Source organism: Taudactylus pleione, unplaced genomic scaffold, assembly GCF_031769625.1.
Source record: "Taudactylus pleione unplaced genomic scaffold, aTauple2 ptg000201l, whole genome shotgun sequence".
Lineage (NCBI taxonomy): Eukaryota > Metazoa > Chordata > Amphibia > Anura > Myobatrachidae > Taudactylus > Taudactylus pleione.
In genome coordinates, this window is record NW_028284603.1 from 52,366,321 (window position 1) to 52,386,456 (window position 20,136).

The window sequence follows — 20,136 nt, forward strand, 5'->3', positions numbered from 1 at the left end:
ATGTTGACAAGCCCACATTTTACAGTGGCCACACCCCTTGTGGCATGTGACCCCGCCCACTTTTTGTTGCACGTGACCCCACCCACTTTTTTGTTGCACGCCTTCGCGCGTACACATACATTTTGGGGTGAAGGGTGTCTCCGTTTTTTTTTTTGTTACTTGCCCTTGGCTCCAAATACCCTAGTTACGCCACTGCTTAACATTCTTTTTTATTTGAAAGATCAAGACTACGATATATGAGCAGTTTCTAGTACATAAACAACATAATAATGCTACAGCAGATCTGGACATTCAACAGTGCTTTGTTAATCAGCTCACAGTAATTCACTGATTAGTTATTTCAAGATCTTGGCTTGCATTCAGCACATGACTAGAATTCCATCCTTAATATAGTTTTGCTTTGCTCCATAGCTATAACAATGTACTCTTGTATATTGAGGGGCTCTAAAACTATACACTGTGTGCTCTGATATTGTATGATGTCCTGTGCTGCTAACTAGTGTTCTTTGGTACCATATACATTGGCTTGCAGAAGTATTTAACATCCAGATTTGTCTGTATTACAAACGATACTTGTACAGATTGTTCCAGACAGTATTTTTATTGAAATCCAGCAGGCTCTTAGGGGCAGATTTGATTAAGTGTGAAAGGGAATAGGTTCTGGCGGCTTTATCACATTACTAAGGCGGGCCATACACGGGGCGATTTGAAAACGTACAACACCTCGGTACATTTTCAAATTCAGCCCGATGCATCGCATGCTGCTGTGAATGGTAAACGATGCATCTTACAAGATGCTTCGGTTACCTATTTAACAGCATGACGGATCGCAGAACTTATGGTTTTTCCATAAGATCTACGATGCCGATGTACGACGGCGGGGACGTGCATCACCGTCGTACAGCATGCCAAACCACACACGATGTGCACGATTGATCGTGCACATCGTCTAAAAAATCTTAGTGTATGGGCCGAATTACCTTCAGAAGGTAGATTCAGCTGGCAGCCTGTGGAGGTGCAAGCAGAATCTGCCTAGCGTACCTGGCAGATAAATACGTTAAATTGAATCTACCTCTTAGTACATTTTCAAACTCCTAATTCATTATTTGTCAGCAGATTTTTTTTTATTAAATAAACAAAAACTGAAAAATTCTGCATAGCTATACAGCCCCTGCAGACTTAGTACCTGTTAGAGAGAGATTGTGCTGCAATAACAGCTTTTACTGTAAGTCTGTTGGAGTAACTTTCTACCAGCTTTGCACACTCTTTGGGTGTGATTTGTGCCCATTCTTCCTTGCAGGTTGCTCCAGGTTGGTTGGATGACGCTTGTTGACGGCATTCAAATAGTGCCACGGATTCCCAATTGGATTGAGATCTGCACTTTAACTTGGCCATTGTAGAGCATTCACCTCTTTGTTGTTCAATGATACCAGTGTTGCTTTTGTCTTGTGCTTAGGATCATTATTCTTCTGACTGCTGAATTTCTCAGAAGCTTTAGAAGGTTGTCTTGCAGCATCTCCATGTATTTTGTATCATCCAACGGTCCTTCAATTTTAACAAGATGCCCAGTCCTTGCTGAGGAATAGCATCCCCGGAACATGATTCTGCCTCCCCCATATTCACCGTTGTGATGGTGTTTGCTGAGGAATGGGCAGTGTGTGGTTTTCACCACACACATCATTTTAAATTGGGGCCAAAAAGCTTGATATGGCTGATTTGTGCACCTTCACTCCAGTCTCAGCCACTGAACTATGTAGCTCCTTTAAAGTGATAGTTGGCCTCTGTGATTCTCTCACAAATCTTCTTGCTTTGAGTTTTGTGGGACAGCCTTGTCTAGGCAGTGCCTGGGTGGTATGATGCAGCTTTCATTCCCTCACAATAGATCCAAGAGTGCTTACTGGGATATCCAAGCTTTTGGATATTATTTTGTAGCCTTTTCCCATCATGCACATTTCTATACGGTATATTTATCTTTCATTTTGTTACAATGCTCTTTGGTCTTCATTTTCACAGCTTTCCTTCATATTCACAGCATGAACAATGTTTTTTGAATTAGCTGACCTTTATTAATGATTCAATGAAAGGCATTTGCTCGGTTTTACACTTTGAGCTTCCACAGCACACGGTTTGAATACTTATTCCAACAGCATTTGTTTAAATTAATAAATCTGCAAGCAAACAGTGGATTATGATCTTGAAAACTTACTTTAGGAGCCTAGTGGTTCGCAATAAAAATATTCTCTGGAACAACCTGTATTCACTCCCCCATTTCTGTTGGGGGGCGTGAATACTTTTGCAAACTATAGTATAACCCCTCAATCTATTGTGGCCTGTATAGTGCTCTGTATTAATATATCATTAGTGCATGTGTATGGAGTTGGTGCAATGTACTTGCTGGGCTTAATGCAGGGTTGGAAGTAAATCAGGCATATGTTGCTCCCAGAAAATGCATATATTCGCTTGTACGCAGATTTATACACATTTTGTGATGAGCCCATGACACATGTTAGCATGTGCACGTATCTTAAGATGTTGTCTAATTTCCCTTTGAACAATCAGATAAAAGTGAAAGGCCCTCGCTACTGGGAAATCGTTATCGACTTGCGTAAAGGAACTCAGCAACTGAAGTAAGTAATGTGTGTGTGCAAGAAAGCAAAGCAAATATTACAGTACACTGTATGGCTCTCTGCAACCTATCTCACTTGTAACTTTCCAAGCCAGAGTCAATCTTACATCATGCATCATACAAAGTAGTCCTCTGTCTCTCATGCACACAATGGGGCTGATGCAGAATTGGGAGCAAAGCAAAAACAATGGAGCATTTTGCTCCTGGAAAGACATGTTGCAAAGTAAAGGGGGCAAATATAGTTATTCTTTTCCATTCAGGGTAAAACCTGGGCACTGTTGCATGTAGCCCACAAATGCTGGGCAGCTTTATTTTTACGTTACATACCCCTCCCAGCTCTAAATCTGTCCACATTTTTTAACCCCCCCCCCCCCCATATTGCATATTGTCTGCACTTCATTGCTTCTCCATGGACTTCAGTTAGACAGAAAACAAAATGTGACCAATCACATTCTTATTTTTAAAATGCTTCTTGCCATTGTGAAACATTGTGGGGTCAAGCCAATTAGCTGCGAAGGGTTAATAACACCGGCAATGGCACCACATCTTGCGGCCTGCTCCCAGACAGAATTTGCTCATTATTGCTTGCAGCCCAAAAAGGACTGCGAGCTATTTTGAGGCTGGCGTAAAGCTCCTGCCGTTCTGACTCGTGCCGGCGATTCGTGGCTGATTGGATTGACCCCTATGTCTGCATCATGTTTGTGCTTCTACTATTGTTGACTATTGTTGTGGTAACTTGCTGCTGTAGGGAGAAATAGGAAGACATATCGAGAAACCTCTTGTGTAGGAATAGGTAAACAATTTTCTCTATGGCGCAGGTGGCACTAGAAATATATTTCTGGTCCCACCTGCGTCAGAAAATGGTTTACCTAGCACTATAAAATGTAAGCATGTCTGTAGCTCCTCCCCCTCTATATACTGCACCTGCCGCAGCCTCCGTTTAGTTTAGCACCTCGGTAGTGCAGGGTTTTTGTGCTGACATACAGCAATACTTTTTATTTTATTATTTGGTGAAATCAGAATACTATTCCAAGGGAGGCTCAATCATGAACTACGGGAAGTATATTGCAAGATAATTATTTCCATTCATACATATGTATTGTTGGCTTTAAATTTATTCATAGTGCATTGAGTTTGCAGTGCTATACAAAAACTGAGCTCCTTGACTGGTGTAGGGCGTTAAGTAGTGAGAGAACAGGCCTCTCTATATTGTCCAAGTGCAAGTCCAATATCTTGTTTAACTTTTGGTTAAGAGCCAGACGTATAGGTACACAGGTGCCTATAACAGAATTATCACTCTTTGTCTGAATGGCTGAAACAATATGAAAGGTTCCACAAACGCAGTACAGTGTTAATTAAGTCATTTATAGGTGTACTTTATTTAAATGAAAGACTTAACATAAGAAATTTATAGTAGAGAGCTTCATCGGCACAGTGGATAGCTTGCCGCCTCATAGCACTGACGGTTTGGGTTCGATTCCCACCAAGGTTCTACCTGGTGGAGTTTATGTTCTCCCAGTGTTTGGTATGTTTCCTGTGGGTGCTCCGGTTTCCTCCCACACTCCAAAACCATATTGGAAGGCTAATTGGGTTCTGACAACAAAAAAATTAACCCTTGTGTTGATGTGTTAGGGAATATAGATTGTAAGCTCCACTAGGGCAGTGATTCATGTGAATAATGATAGTCTATAAAGCACTGCGTAAATACCGTTAATAATTGCCAAACTACTTTTATAATTTATCTGATGAATATTATTACCAATTGCATTGTGTTGGCCGCACAATGAGAACAGTAAATATCTGCTTTATTGAACATAATCTGAATATTTTGAAATAGATGGTAACACACAGTCATGCAGGCCACTATCTATCCCATCATGGAGTAGATCTCCCACATATTACTCTTAGAGGGATTGAATATGTTGGTATTACATCTAGAGAAAGCGATATGTTCAAACTGTTATGCAAAAGGGAAGCCACATGGACCTTTCCAGTTTGTTTAAATGAAATGTCAAATTGAAAGAATATTTGTTAGACTTCTTTGAATCATGGTTCTTGGTCTGTGTATGGGTCCTGATGTTAGGACATATGATTCTTCGAATCGGCATTGAAAATTGTTTTCCTTTGCTAAAAGTATGGTTAATAAGAGTTTGTGTTTGTAGCTTGAGGGGCTTACCTGTGGCCTGGGATGAGTGAAGGATTCATAGGGGTCCATCCAAATAGGTGCGAGTTAGGTCCTGCGAGCCTCATGGTGAACTCGTACTGAAAATTTCATTTGCAATGTTTTTCCAAACTCGCAATGATTTTTCAGAGGAAATTCCCCTTATTTTTGTTTGCAGCCTCCGGAGCAGGGGAAAAGGTAGGGAAATCTTTATTCTAAGGTAAAAATGATAGGACACAGTGCAGGACCTCTCGTATACCCCTCCCAATGAATAATCGTGCACTGGGAGGGGTTTAAGTATCATACTTTGGCCTATAAAGACATCAGTTTTCCTGTGAATTTCTTTTAAAGGATCAATAATCTCTGTTATATGATGTGGGACAGGTATGTGGGGGTGTAAATGGGGATCCGGTGAAAATCCTGGCAATCAGGATGCCGGCGCCGGGATCCCAACACCTGTCAGAATCCCGGCACCAGCATCCCGACGGTAAGTACTGGGGTTAGGGGGAGGCACTAGAGAGAGGGTTAGGTTTTGGGTGCGGAAAGGTTAGGTTTAGGCACCAGGGGGGGGAGATTAGGTTAAGGTTAGGATTAGGGGTAGGTAGAGGGGGAGAATTAAGATACTGACCAACAAGTGTCGGTATCCTAACCATGTGGGAATGCCGGCGTCAAGATTCTGACCGCTGGGATCCCGACCGCCGGCATCCTGTACCCAACCCGTGTAAATTATGTGGGACAGGTACACTACCGTTCAAAAGTTCGGGGTCACCCAGACAATTTCGTGTTTTACATGAAAACTGACTTTTTATTTATCAAATGAGTTGCAAAATGAATAGAACATATAGTCAAGACATTGGCAAGGTCAGAAATAATGATTATTTTTTTTTTAAATAATACTTTTGTCCTTCAAACTTTGCTTTTGTCAAAGAATGCTCCTTTTGCAGCAATTACAGTATTGCAAACCTTTGGCATTCTAGCTGTTAATTTGTTGAGGTAATCTGAAGAAATTTCACCCCATGCTTCCAGAAGCACCTCCCACAAGTTGGATTGGCTTGATGGGCACTTCTTGCGTACCATACGGTCAAGCTGCTCCCACAACAGCTCAATGGGGTTGAGATCTGGTGACTGCGCTGGCCACTCCATTAAAGACAGAATACAAATACAGAATACAGAAGCTGTCTGCTTCTTCCCTAAATAGTTCTTGCATAATTTGGAGGTGTGCTTTGGGTCATTCCTGTTGGAGGAGGAAATTGGCTCCAATCAAGCGCTGTCCACAGGATATGGCATGGCGTTGCAAAATGGAGTAAGCCTTTCTTATTCAAAATCGCTTTTACCTTGTACAAATCTCCCACTTTACCATCACCAAAGCAGCCCCAGACCATCACATTACCGCCACCATGCTTGACAGACGGCATCATGCACTCTTCCACCATCTTTTCACTTGTTCTGCGTCTCACAAATGTTCTTCTGTGTGATCCAAACACCTCAAACTTCGACTTGTCTGTCCATAACACTTTTTTCCAATCTTCCTCTGTCCAATGTTCTTTTGCCCATATTTAATCTTTTCCTTTAATTGGCCAGTCTCAGATATGGCTTTTTATTTGCCAATCTGCCTAGAAGGCCAGCATCCGGGAGTCGCCTCTTCACTGTAGACGTTGACACTGGCGTTTTGCGGGTGCCATTTAATGAAGCTACCAGTTGAGGACTTGTGAGCCGTCTATTTCTCAAACTAGAGACACTAATGTACTTGTCTTCTTGCACAGTTGTGCATCGGGGCCTCCCACATCTCTTTCTACTCTGGTTGGAGCCTGTTTGTGCTGTTCTCTGAAGGGAGTAGTACACACCGTTGTAAGAAATGTTCAGTTTCTTGGCAATTTCTCTCATGGAATAGCCTTCATTTCTAAGAACAAGAATAGACTGTCGAGTTTCACATGAATGTTCTCTCTTTCTGGTCATTTGGATAGTATAATCGAACCCAAAAATGTGATGCTCCAGATATTCAACTAGCTCAAAGGAAGGCCAGTTTCATAGTTTCTCTAACGAGCAAACCCATTTTCAGCTGTGCTAACATAATTGCACAAGGGTTTTCAAGGGTTTTCTAATCATCCATTAGTCTTTTAACGCGCGTAGCAAACACAATGTACCATTAAAACACTGGAGTGATGGTTGCTGGAAATGGGCCTCTATACACCTATTCCTTTCAAAAACAGACGTTTGCAGCTAGTATAGTCATTTACCACATTAACAATGTATAGAGTGTATTTCTGATTAATTTAATGTTATTTTCATTGAAAAAAACAGTGCTTTTCTTTCAAAAATAAGGAAATTTTGAAGTGACCCCAAACTTTTGAACGGTAGTGTATGTGGGACAGTTTTGTTAGGGTGTATATAATGTGGGACAGGTATGTGGAGGTGTAAATGATGTGGGACAGGTATGTGGAGGTGCTGTTTAGTGGAGGATAGAACTTGCAGATGAGAGGTAAGAGTGGTTTTTTCAACTTGTATAAAACCACTGAAAAAGTACTATAGAGACGTTTTTCTGTACCTCAAAATGCTGGAAAAACTTTAATTTGCTGAAAACGCTTGCTATTATTTTTCCACCATTAATTAAAAATGCAAATATCACACTATCTCAGTACTTAATATAATGAGCTTAATATTGAGCTTACTGAATATATCTATCGACAAATCATAGTTAAGGTGTCCATTAATATTGCTTTCCATTAAAGTTTTCATCTGTACATTTTTCTCATTGTTTTCAGGACAATCTTATCTAAGGATGGTGTGCTGTATGTTAAGCTCCGCGCTGGACAACTGTCCTATAAGGAGGACCCCATGGGCTGGAGAAGCCTACTAGCTCAAACTGTGACTCACAGAAACTCAGAGGCTCGGACATTTAAGGTACTTTTGTCTCCTCAAAAAAAAAAAAACTACAAGTATTTATCCATTTCCTCTGGTTCCCTTTGCATTTAGACCACTGATTCCTAATATAGCCATTGTAAAGAGAAAACGATTAAAAAAAAAATGTGCCAAGATTTCTAAGATCCACTTGGCAAAGACAAGGGAGTTAAGAGTTGGGGGGAAAAGGAGTAAGTGTAACAGTCTGACATTGTCACCCAGTTCAAATCTAGTACCAGGGAGATCAAATTACATGGTAAAAGCTTCTCTACTCTCATACATAAATCTTTCTTGATTCATGGTAATATTGACCACAGCAATCCATGCCTGCAGGCAGTGGCTAACCAGGTGCCATTCAGTACCTAGCAGCAATAACTCCTGCCAATGATGCAGGGCCGGATTAAGAAGGGGGGGGGGGGCGACAGGGGCAGTCGTCCTTGGGCCCCCACACATGGAGGGGCCTCAACACAGGGTCAGTGTAACCCTGCCGAAAACAGGTGTCCAATGACACCTGTTCCCGGATTGAGGCTCACTGCTGCACTCTGGTATTTACTGTATGTAGCAGCACAGTCAGTGCTGCTGCATATAGCGCAGAGCGGCTCCCATGTCCTCTCATCGGCGTCACGTGACGCATTACTTCCGTGATGCTGATGAGAGGACTAGGAAGCAGCTCTGCAGGGAGGTCCCGCCCGCACGCTGTCACTGAGGGAAGTCAGCAGCGCCGGCGGAGCATTAGGCTCCATGTGGTTTGGGGGTGGGAGGCTCGGGGTGGCTAGGAGTAGGGAGAAGGGGGGGCTCCGTGTGGCTTGAAGGGGGCCCCCACAAGCCTTAATCCGGCCCTGCAATGACGTTAAATTTAATATATATTTCATTATAGGCTTGTTGCAAGTCTCCAAACACATAGTTGAAGTGATAAAGCCAAACTTCTTCCGAGATTTAATTCACCACCAGTTCCACAGTAGATGCCAAAAGCGAACCCGCTATAGCGATACATTTAGGGCAGTCAGGAGTACTACAGTTGCCAATTGAAACACTTGAACTGGAATGAAGTAGACACTATGAAAAATAAAAAGTGTACATTTTGGTACTGCATGCAGGAGGTATATAGACATTTAATCTACATTGTGCCATACAAAGCCCCCAGAAAATGTCAATTAAATGAGCCATGAGTAGACTTTAATCTAATATGTTACTTTGTTTTGTTGCATTATGTAGAACCTAACCATACTATTATTATTATCCTTTATTATACTATGCTTTCACGCATTAATTAGTTCTAAAATATACTGCTTTTAGAATAATGCCCTCAATTTAATTTCACCGCAGGGAATTTGCCCCTGATTTTATTAAATTGCTTCATTTCTTTTATCACTCTGTGTGGCACGTCCATGGAATTGGGAAGAGGCACCCGACAAGGATGTCCTCTTTCCCCTCCTATTCAACCTTGCTATAGATCCACTCCTTCGTATTCTGCAACAATGGTCCGATTTCCAGGGAATCCAGATTGGGACGCGCAGTGTTAAACTTAGTCTATGCGGATGATATTCTTCTGTACATCACAGACCCACAGCGTAGGTTACCTTTGATCACGCAGAAGTTTGAGCAGTTTGGCGACATCTCTGGTATGAAAATGAACGAAGATAAATCGCAAGCGATATTTCCTCATCCCACTATTTCTACTCCTTCTTGGGGCTCATCTTTTTCATTCTCATGGGCCTCCTCGCATTTAGAATATCTGGCATCCTTTTGCCTAAGAATCCTGCTTTATTGTATAAGAATGTATCTCGAATAATCCGAATCATTACTGAGGAGCTCAGGAGTTGGAAACATTTGACCCTCTCGTATCTAGGTATGGCCGCTCTTCTTAAAATGATGACCTTTCTCCGTCTTCAATATATACTACAGGCATTGCCCATTCTCTTAACCACAAAGGAATATTCAGTTTATTAATAAGCTCTTCTGGTCTTTTCTATGGCAGGGTGGTAGGGCCCGTATTAGTCTCTGGAAATTATGTCAACCTAAATCCAATGGGGGAATAAATTTTCCCAACATTCTTGTTTACAATCATTCTTCCCTGATGAGGTTTCTGGCTGATTGGCTACACGATCAGGAGGTCTACGCCAACACATCCCTGGAATCACATTTTCTTCCTACAATGGCCTTAAAATACTTTCTACATATTCATGACGAGGAAGTTCCACCAGAAGTCCGTGACAACCCTTAATGACAACTAGACGCCTCTGGCACATATTGTGCCATAAGCTCTGCCTCAATGCTCATAAATCGGTCCATCTTCCGTTGTTGCACAATTTAGACTTTCAAGAGGGAGAGGCAGCTTATCCTTTTACGGTATGGAGGGTGGGAGGAGTTCATAATATGTCATCTGCTAAATTTAGATGCAAGACGGCCCCTGACATTCCTCGAGGCAATGAAGAAATTTTAGACCCTATCCTTTAGCATACTTCCAGGCACAGCATTATATAGCCTCTGTGGTCCGTGCATTCTCAGAAGCTGACTGGCAATGTCTTTCTAGATCATATATAATTGTAAGGCCATATCAATTTTTCTCCTTCATCCACTAGGGGACACTGGAGTTCAAGACAGTGGGGTATAGACGGTGGTAGAGCAGAGCCTGGCACTTAAAATAATCTAGAAGTGTGACTGGCTCCTCCCCCTCTATGCCCCATCAGCCCCAGTTTTTAGAATGTGCCCGAGAGAGCCGGTCGCACATCAGGCTGGATCCAGCCTTTCTCATTTAATTATATTTAAGCTTTTATTACAAACACTGAGGACAGGCAGGCTGCTTACTGTGGCAGTCTGCCTGCTACGTGGGAGCCGCCGGGAAGGGCACCACACGGCTACTGCAGCCTGTGTCCGGTGACCCTAAGGAGGGGGCACATATAATGGAGTCATCCGACCCTGTGAGGACCCGCCACTGCTCACACCGGCATGCGTCCGGGTTCCACGCCGCCCCCTCAGCCCAGCATCTTGGCCGCAGCAGTCCGTAAGTATGACCACTGCTCCTGATTAGCAGGAGCAGTGGAAGTTAGCTGGGCTCAGTGACATGCCGCTAGCGGTCACTGTTAATGCCCGCCATTTCAGCGGTGCCATTTAACTGAGCTCTGTGGCTCAGTGTTGAGGCGGGCTCTCCCCCCTGCAAGGCAGTGCAGCGCCGACAGTCCGCAGTCCGGGTCCTCCTCCCCAGATGGGGAACAGGAGGTGTAGCCGCGGTAGGCGCGCTAAACGTCCGCCATTAGCGGAGCAGGCAAGCTAATAATTGAGCCGCGCCGGGGCTTGTAATGTAGAAGCTCCGGCGACGGCTTTGACGGGGGCACTTGGAGCCGCTTAGCGGCTGTATGTAATACACCGCGCCAGTGCTCACAAATAACACCGGCGCCGAGTTGATCTCCCGCGCGCCCGTTAGACGCCGCTACAGTGGGCCTGTCTGTACCTGCAATGTCTCTCCTCTTGTTACAGGAGGAGACGCTGCACCGCTGAGAAGTGGTGCGATGATAGTGGGAGAGTCTCCGTTGCACCGCGCACCCTCTTGCCTGTATTAGTACAGCCTATGTGCCCCAGGCAGCAAGTGCTAAGAATGCGCGGAGGACCGCCATTCTCCATAACAGGAGCGCTGCGTCTTCCCTTTTCAGAAGGCGAGCTAGTGTACGCAGCTGAGGCACAGTCAAGCTACAACAGACCTGCTGGACATAGAGCAGCGCGGTTCTGCTATCATTGCGCTATAACATGGCTGCCTTTCAGCGCTGACGTTGTGGGCTCGGATCCCACCGCGGCCCTTGCTGTGTGGAGTTTGTGTGTACTCTCTGTGCTTGCAGCACTGCCTTAGCTATTAGCAGCTCTCATCTAAACTCAGGAGGAGACGCTTCATCCCGGAGCTCCTGGCGGGGCTGAGCAGGCTTCCCTTTTGGTTAGTCTGTAGCATAGGGCTAATAGCCTTAACGTTATACCAAATGCAGCTCCCCAATGTAGCGCTGTATGACCGTCGCGCCCTGCCATAGCAGCTTATGGCCTCACCACCCTGAACACGCCCGATCTTGTCTGATCTCGGAAGCTAAGCAGGGTCAGGCCTGGTTAGTACTTGGATAGAGACCGCCTGGGAATACCGGGAGCTGTAGGCCTAGAACAACATCAGTGCTTCCATGAATCCTCTCCGGCCTAGCAGGAGAGATGTTTAGTTAATGAGGGGTTTTGCATCAGGAGCCTTGAATGCTCCCCCGTTTTCCTGGCACAAACCGGATTTACAACTACTCCGCTTTATGTAGTTCTATTAACGGGGCTAGCAGTGCTGACTGGAGTGTAACACTTTGCACACTCAGAGCGGTATTCCAGCGCCCCCTGCTTCCCTTCTAAGGACAGTAATTATAGAACATACATTTCATAGCTCTTAATTATTGCTCATGTTCTTTTTTAAGAAATGTTCCTGTCATCTCCTGCACGCAGGTAGTATAGTTTAGTGCACTACCTGCAGCAGGGAGTGCTGTAGCGTGGGTCTCCTATGCCCTCCCCCTCCCACACTGGGAGTGCTTCAGCGCAAACGGTAGGGATGCCTGTCACTGGGTGACAGGAGTATAGTGATGGCTGGTTTGCTAGCAGAATGGGAACTAGCCCAATCCCCTTTTAATTTTGAACTATAACACCGCGTTATGAGGTTCTGAGAGGGGCCAGTTATTCAGTTGGTGCACATCCCGGCTAGTAGCGCTGTGCTGACGAGACACAGTCCTGCCAATTGCAGCGCCTGCTATTACCCCCTGTCAGACTTCCCCTTGGAACTGCCTCACCGCATCTATCACAAAGGGTGCCTTGCTTCATCTAAAGTCTGAGCTACCTCATGGTATACTAACTACCTTGCCTAAATGTATAGTATTAGCCGCTGTTCTGGCGCCGCGGTTAGCACTTATGGTTATAGCATACCCTCACTCAGGGTTAGCTCTTTTTTGCGTCCCTTCCCCAGGCTTATGTCTCACATTGGCTCGCCTTTGAGAGGGGCAGTACTCTTCCCATGTATATATGTGGAAACCCATATACTACATTTAAGGCTGATCTTAAAACCTTTTTCACCAGCTTTCTCTGCTTACCTTAGAGGGTATTGCATCTATATAGATTTATATCTTCTGTGCTCCATTCGGTGGCACATACAAGAAGAAGTTAGTGATGCACAGCTAGTGCGGTGGCATTACTGCCTCACAGCATTGAGGTCGTCTTTTTGATTCCCACTTCAAAAACGGGTTCATCTGGAGATAAAATGGCCCACCTGATAAGGCGAGTACACCAGTAACAGAAGGGTCCCAGGATCGAAAAACCAGTCTGGGACAGCACGCTGCTAAAATATCCTGCCCCTACGCAGTAGCAGAAGGACGGCCACACGCGGCACATGAGCTGTCTCTCTGAGTGGAGGCAAGCCGCGTGCGTGTATGTATATGTATGTGTATGTATATATGTATATATATATATATATATATGTGTAGAATATATGATTGTATGAAGTACGCGTATCCATATGTAGATATCGCTTCTTAACCTTACCATAAGAGCAGAGGTAAGATCTGTTCTTATCTGTTTTGTCTGATACCTAGCATATTGATAGAAGGAGGCTGCGATTGGAGGCTGACTCTCCTGATGCGGTTGTTGGTACAATAACTCCGCTTTACACACTCTCTCCCTGGGGTTTGAGTTGTGTGTGCGTGTGTGTGTGTGTGTGTGTGTGTGTGTGTGTGTGTGTGTGTGTACATATTCATATATATATATGTATATATATATATTTATGTATGTGTGTAGGTATGCCTATAATTCCACAATCATTAGGTTTACCTATAAGTACACGCATGCGAATGTCGCCTGGGCTTCCCAGAAGCTGTAGGCTAGATCCATACATATTATATGGTGCTCTATAAACTAGTCATGTGATGCGGCTTACATAGTGATAGTCTTAGGCTTTGCTTCCAGTATGGACCCTATACATGTCCTGGGGCCTTCGTGTATGTCCACACATGTATATAAAGATACGTACTTACACCCTCCTGGGGTTATAGTTCAGTTCCCGTTAGTCTATATCTACAGCGCCCCGTTCGGAGGACCCATTATTATTTACAATGATGCACTTGGTAGAAGACTTATTAGACACCCATTCCTTGTATGAATACTTGGGATGACAAATGCGTTCCTTGTATGAATACTTGGGATGACAAACGCGTTCTATGTCTAAGTACAGGTACCCTTAAGTACAGGTACACTTCTCAATATCAATTCTGGTACTCCATATTATTGTCACATATCTCAATAAAATTAGACTCTAAGGGGCCCTTGTGTACACTTCATATCATGAAGGCCTAGAGCCACCTGCCGATATAAGAGTGTCATGCCTGGGTGGTATTAGATTGGTGGGCATAATACGCACTTCACCATTATAAATATTTATGTATGGGTACTTACACTAGCAGTTCGTTTTAGGGGTATATGTATAGTCTAAACACGACTATATAGATACACATCTCTTATGGAACAGGCTCAAGTATAGAGTCCTGTTCTACGATCTTCTTGTCTCCACTAACATTTTGCTAGTTTCCACAGTATTTTATACTGCACATCTCCAGATGGATGTCCGTGCTGTAGAGCATTGGTCTTGGCCCACTGAAGCTACTCTCTCTTCCTAACGTGGCAGGTTGCTGTGTGATGGTAAAGGTCAGTGACATTCTACATAGCGTCCAGAGGGCTTTTGGTCGCTCACAGGTAAGAGCATACCACACTAATGCCTAGGAAGATGCTCCTATTTCATGCAACCTGACATACATAGGTTATTCACCCTTATGCACCCTAGCTGCTGTCCTAGCAGCCATCCACTCTTTTAATCAGTTGGCTCTACACTTTAGAGTTTTCCTGGTGTGTGGGTGCATCGTTACAACATTGGATTAGTGACACTATCTACTAGAATCTGTTGGGGTTATGAACCGAAGCGCACCTATGGGCTAGTGCACGTCTTTACATAGATGTGTAACAGTCACTATGTTCCACGCAGGGGGCCTGGTTGGGTTTTCTGTTCTATAGCTGTTGATATTTGATCACACTGACATGTACCTGATGGGTACCTTCATGGTTGTCCTAGTGCTCTAGCCTTGCTGACTGGATGCTTCCCTATATTGGTAGCTCTTCCTGGTTGACTGTTGCATTCGTGCTCTTTTACTGGTAGGGTTTGGGCCAGCAGTTGGTACTGACTAGGCACTTCCATCATGCTGGAAGTTGTTTTTCTTTTTAGCGGCAGCATTTCAGTTGCTGTTTTATCCCTGTTTTCAGAATGGGATGTACTGCTGTCTGACCCTCTGAAGGGTCTTGTGGTCTCAATCCTCTCTATTTCGCCTAGGGCTCATGCCCAGTGGGATCTCCACTCTTTGGAGACTTCTATGGCCTAACCTTTCCGCTGGTTAACAACTTTGTTGTAGTTGGACCTCAAGGATGGTTCAGGGCGACTGTTTGGTCTAGTCTTTTGACTCCCTGCATACTCTGTTAGGAGTCTGTGGACAAGTTTAGCTCTGTATATTGATATTGTTATACTTCTGTATATACGATTATGTCCAGCTGTGCTGGGATTCTGCTGTCTGCACCTGTTGCAGCTTACTGTTTAGCCTCTAATACGGTTCTCGAGTTTGTTCTCGTTTACGGCCCTTCTATGGATTCTTGTTGGTGCTCTCGGCTACCAACGGTCCGGTTTGGTCTATTTCAGTTGAGATAACTGTTTCTGACGTTTCTCAACTGTCTTTGTTCTCTCGCCAGCCGTTCTGTTCCTTTTGACTTAACCTGTACGTTATGGAAGTTTCTATGACTGTTTAGCGAGGAGTGGTATTTATCTCCTGTGCTCTACGACACTTAATCCTCAGCTTCCGCTGGGCCTATGGTTCTTGGCGGTCCCTGTTTTGGTTTGGCCGAGGGGTCAGCAAGTTCTCCGCGCTTCCCACCCGGGAGGTTGGCTTTGGGACGTCCCCACTGTCTTGAACTCCAGTGTCCCCTAGTGGATGAAGGAGAAAACAGGATTTTGGTACTTACCGATAAATCCCTTTCTCCGATTCCACAGGGGACACTGGACGCCCGCCCAGCGCTGCGTACCTGCCGTTTTGTTTGGTTTCTATAGTTGTGTGACTGCATGGGTTCCCTGCAATGGGTTCCTTTGTTCTCCTTCAGTCGGTCTTGTTCCGTTCTGTGGTCTTCTCCTTTTCCTAATTTTTCTGTTGTCCTCCGTCTCCTCTCGGGCTCAGTTCTTAAACTGGGGCTGATGGGGCATAGAGGGGGAGGAGCCAGTCACACTTCTAGATTATTTAAAGTGCCAGGCTCTGCTCTACCACTGTCTATACCCCACTGTCTTGAACTCCAGTGTCCCCTGTGGAATCGGAGAAAGGGATTTATCGGTAAGTACCAAAATCCTGTTATTACTAATTTCTTAGTGAAGACTTAAGGAGCGTACACACTAGACGATATGCTCCCTGAGCGATATAGTCTAGTGTGTCCCCGGCAGGCTGTGCTCACTGTCGTTCATGACATTTGAGCACACCCACTGAACGTTATCATTAACTATATCGTTTAGCGTCGGGCTCTCTCCCTCATTCCCCAACATGCAGCAACCTGACAATATCGTCAGGTTGGCCTGCATGTTAACCCGATGAACGATAATGACGAACGACCCGCGGGAACGTGCGTCGTCGTTATCGTTCATCATTTTTGTGTTAAAAATGGACGATAAAGTGGACGACTGAATGATAACGATATAGTTATCGTTCAGTTGTCCACTTTAATCGCCCAGTGTGTACGCACCTTTAGATCACACTTTGGTTAGCCAGGGAATGCGCCAATGGCTGACACAATTCCCAAACTCTCTCTATTAACGATTTAATACATGGGTTGTTAAGATCACTTTCATTACTGACTGCCTGTACATATAGCGAGCTTTTCCTAAATGTATATCACAGGACCTATTTGTCCCCTCACAGATGATATAGAATGGGTTTATCTGACTCTCACACTTGCCCTAGATGTGCAGGGGAGGAGGCAGATCTCTATCACTGCCTTTGGGAATGTCCAGTAGTCCAGGGTTTCTGGAGGCAAGTAAAGCCGCGTATCCACTTGCCGATATAAATGAGTTATTGAAGTAGATCATTATCATTCAATTGCTCATTAATCGTGCATTAAAATGTCAAACGACCAGCGATGCGCGCTCCCGCTGGTTGTTTTTGACATCAGTCATCGCCTGAACATGCCGGTCAATTTGCCAATAATGACATATTGGCCATGCTCGGGGATTTGGAGGGTGTCTGCACTGAACGACATATCGTTCAGTGTAGGCACTACAGGGGAAGAGGAACGACTGTACGATTACAATGTGGTAATCGTACTGTCGTTCCACTATCTGCTAGTGGATATGCACCTTTAGGCGAGATGCTGAAACTCATTTGGTCAACTATGTGCCTTTCACCCCTGTATGGGCTGTTCTGGGTATCGTTCCGAGGGGACAGAGACTTACTCCGGGTAGCAGGAAATTATTACTTGCAATAAGCGCAGTGGTAAAGAAGGCCATTTTACAAGAATGGATACACCCAACCCCAATCAATTTTCAATTATATAAGGAGAAGTTGAAATTTATTTTTCAAATAGACTGGGTGGAAACTATGTTAGATAAAGAGAAGAAAGCCTCTTCTTTTTTTGATACATGGGAAAGCTTTATGGCTGCTCTGCCAATGTCGACACAATCCCAGATCCACCATAGTATGCGTCTGACTCAATGGTATGAGACCCAAATACTGTTGGGAGATCCCCCCCCATATTGTTGCCTAGCGGGTGAGTGCCAGACGACATTCCTTCCCCCTCCTTTTGACTGAGTATGTCATACTAACGACAAATTTGGACATCTGATGTATGTGTATATTATATTATGATGTGTATATGTCTAATATACTATTCATTATTCTGTATAACAGCTTTTGTTATGCTGAACTTCTATGTTCATATGTCACAGATTTGTTTGCAGTGTTAAATAAATTTATAAAAAAAAAAAAAAATACACAATTTCTTCTTCAGGGTCCATAGGGCTCCACAGGGGAGACAATAGGGTATAGGTGGTGGTTAGGAGGACTGGACACCAACAGTTAAAGCTTTTCTTCCCAGGATGTTCTTATCCTTCCCACCTATACCCCGTCCACAACCTGAGGCAATTCAGTTTTCGTTGGTGTCCGGCAGGAGCTGGATCTACGTTTACAACAGTGGGGCTGTTTTTAAGCAGCCCAAGCTTTATTTTGCTTTCTTTTATTTATTTTTTTTTGCTGAAGAGTAGGCAGCGCTAAACAGTCCTCTGGACCCAGCGTTGCTGCTCCAGCACCACCCGCGGTGCTGTAACTCCAGCCCCAGGCTTAGTACTTACAGCGGGGCATCGGGGGGCCTGGCTAGTGTGGCTCCACGGGAGGACCCCAGACTGCAGCTGGGACAGGTAAGGGCGTGTTCCCGCTGACGGGAATCTGCGTCTATGCGCAATCTTACCTCCGGTCTCGGGAGACAGACCGGAGGTGCTGATATGCAAAGCTCTGCTCCTCCAGACGGCCATTCAGTCCTTGCTGCGCTCGGGGGTGATAATTCCTAGCGATGGACTGGTTATTACTCTAGTCTTTTCTTGATTCAGAAGCCCAATGGCGCTCATCGGCCTATTCTCTGAACAAGTTTGTCAGACTGCCCTGGTTTCGTATGAAAAACCTCCGTTCTATTGTCCTAGCTATGGAACCTGGAGACTTTATGGTGTCTTTGGACATTCAGGATGCTTACCTACATGTACCTATAGCGCCCTCTCGTCAATGATATCTCTGGTTTGCTGTCCTACAGCAACATTTCCAATTTCAAGCACTGCATTTTGGGCTTCCTACACCTCCGCGGGTCTTTACCAAGATCATGGCAGTTATGGCGGCCCACCTTCATCGTCAGGGTGTCACACTACTCCCATACGTGCATGATCTCTTGCTGTTAGCACACTCTCCAGAGGTCCTTCACCGCCATTTTCAGATAAGCATGGCCTTTCTACAACAACACGGCTGGTTGATCAACTGGAAAAAGTCCTCCCTGACACCTTCCCAAAGGTTGGTACATCTGGGAGCCCTTCTGGATTCTCAAGTTCAGAGTATCTTCCTGACAGCAGACAAAATCTCCGCACTACAGCTACGAGTGCGCAGGTTACTCCACAGTCACCGAGTGTCAATTCACTCAGCAATGCAGACCTTGGGGTCCATGGTATCCACCTTCAACATGGCAGAGTTCGCTCAGTTCCACTCCACGCCCCTAAAACACCTAATCATATCTAGGTGGAATGAGCTGCCCCATCTGAACAGATCCCAGACGATAGTCCTCTCTCTGTAAGTTGTTTATCCCTCTCCTGGTGGTTACAGACGTCCCACTTAAACAAGGGTCGCCCCTTCTGGATCCCGGATTGGGTGCTCCTCACCTTGAACGTAAGCCCTCCGCGTGTGGGGCTTAGTGACCGGCCAGAACTCCTTCCAGGCCTCCCACCGAGGGGGTCCTACCAATACATCCTGTAGTTCAGAGGCATCTACACAGCTCTCACTCGCTCAGGACATTCTTCAGGGCAGGCCAGTACAAGTACAGTCTGACAATGCCACAGCGGTGGCCTAGCTCAATCACCAGGGAGGCAATCGCAGTCGGGCGGCAATGGCAGATCTGGCACGCATTCTCAAGTGGGCCAAACGTCATCTCCCGGCCATCTCCGCAGTGTTCATCACGGGGATTCTCATTGAGAAGTAGATTTCCTCAGTCATCACAACGTGCATGCTGGAGAGTGGTCTCTACACCCAGAGGTTTTTCAGTTCCTGGTGGGCAAATGGTGTCTACCGGACGTGGACCTCATGGCCTCACGACACAACCACAAGCAGCCTTCGTGGACGCCTTATCAGTGAAGTGCACCTTCCATTTGGCGTACCTCTTCCCTCCAGTCTCCCTTCTTCCTCGGATCCTTTGGAAATTCGAGCAGGAGGGGGGCACGGTTCTGTTTGGTAGCTCCGGCTTGGCCCAGACGCCATTTGTACTCCGATCTTCAAAATCTCCCATAGACACTAATTTCTAACTTCTCTATGGCCAGACCTGTTGTTTCAGGGTCCCTGTCTACATCCGGACCTGGCTCGTCTATCTTTGACAGCGTGGCTCTTGAGACATCCCTCCTAAGGTCCAAAGGGCTTTCTCGCTCCATGGTCCAGACCATGCTCAGCGCGTAAGCCGGCCTCCGCACAGATCTATCACCGGGTGTGGCATACATGCTTCCAGTGGTGTGCTACCAGAAGCTATGACCCTCAGGTTTTTCCGGTTTCTCAGATCCTTGCCTTCCTTCAAGCTGGATTGGATCTCTGACTCCGTCTGGCCTCTCTGAAAGTGCACATCTCTGCTCTGTCCATCTGGTTCCAGT

General features: G+C 45.2%; 1 protein-coding gene and 1 pseudogene across 1 annotated transcript in view; both read left to right on the forward strand.

The window, feature by feature from the left end:
• The window catches only part of ANAPC1 (anaphase promoting complex subunit 1), a 149,355-nt gene that overhangs the window by 120,525 nt on the left and 8,694 nt on the right, over positions 1-20,136 (forward strand). Inside the window, exons 42-43 of the mRNA XM_088477380.1 lie at positions 2,560-2,627; positions 7,550-7,688. Of these exons, the coding sequence (XP_088333506.1) occupies positions 2,560-2,627; positions 7,550-7,688 (207 nt within the window). The remainder of the gene's footprint in view (positions 1-2,559; positions 2,628-7,549; positions 7,689-20,136) is intronic.
• LOC148518400 (5S ribosomal RNA) lies at positions 11,704-11,821 on the forward strand (annotated as a pseudogene).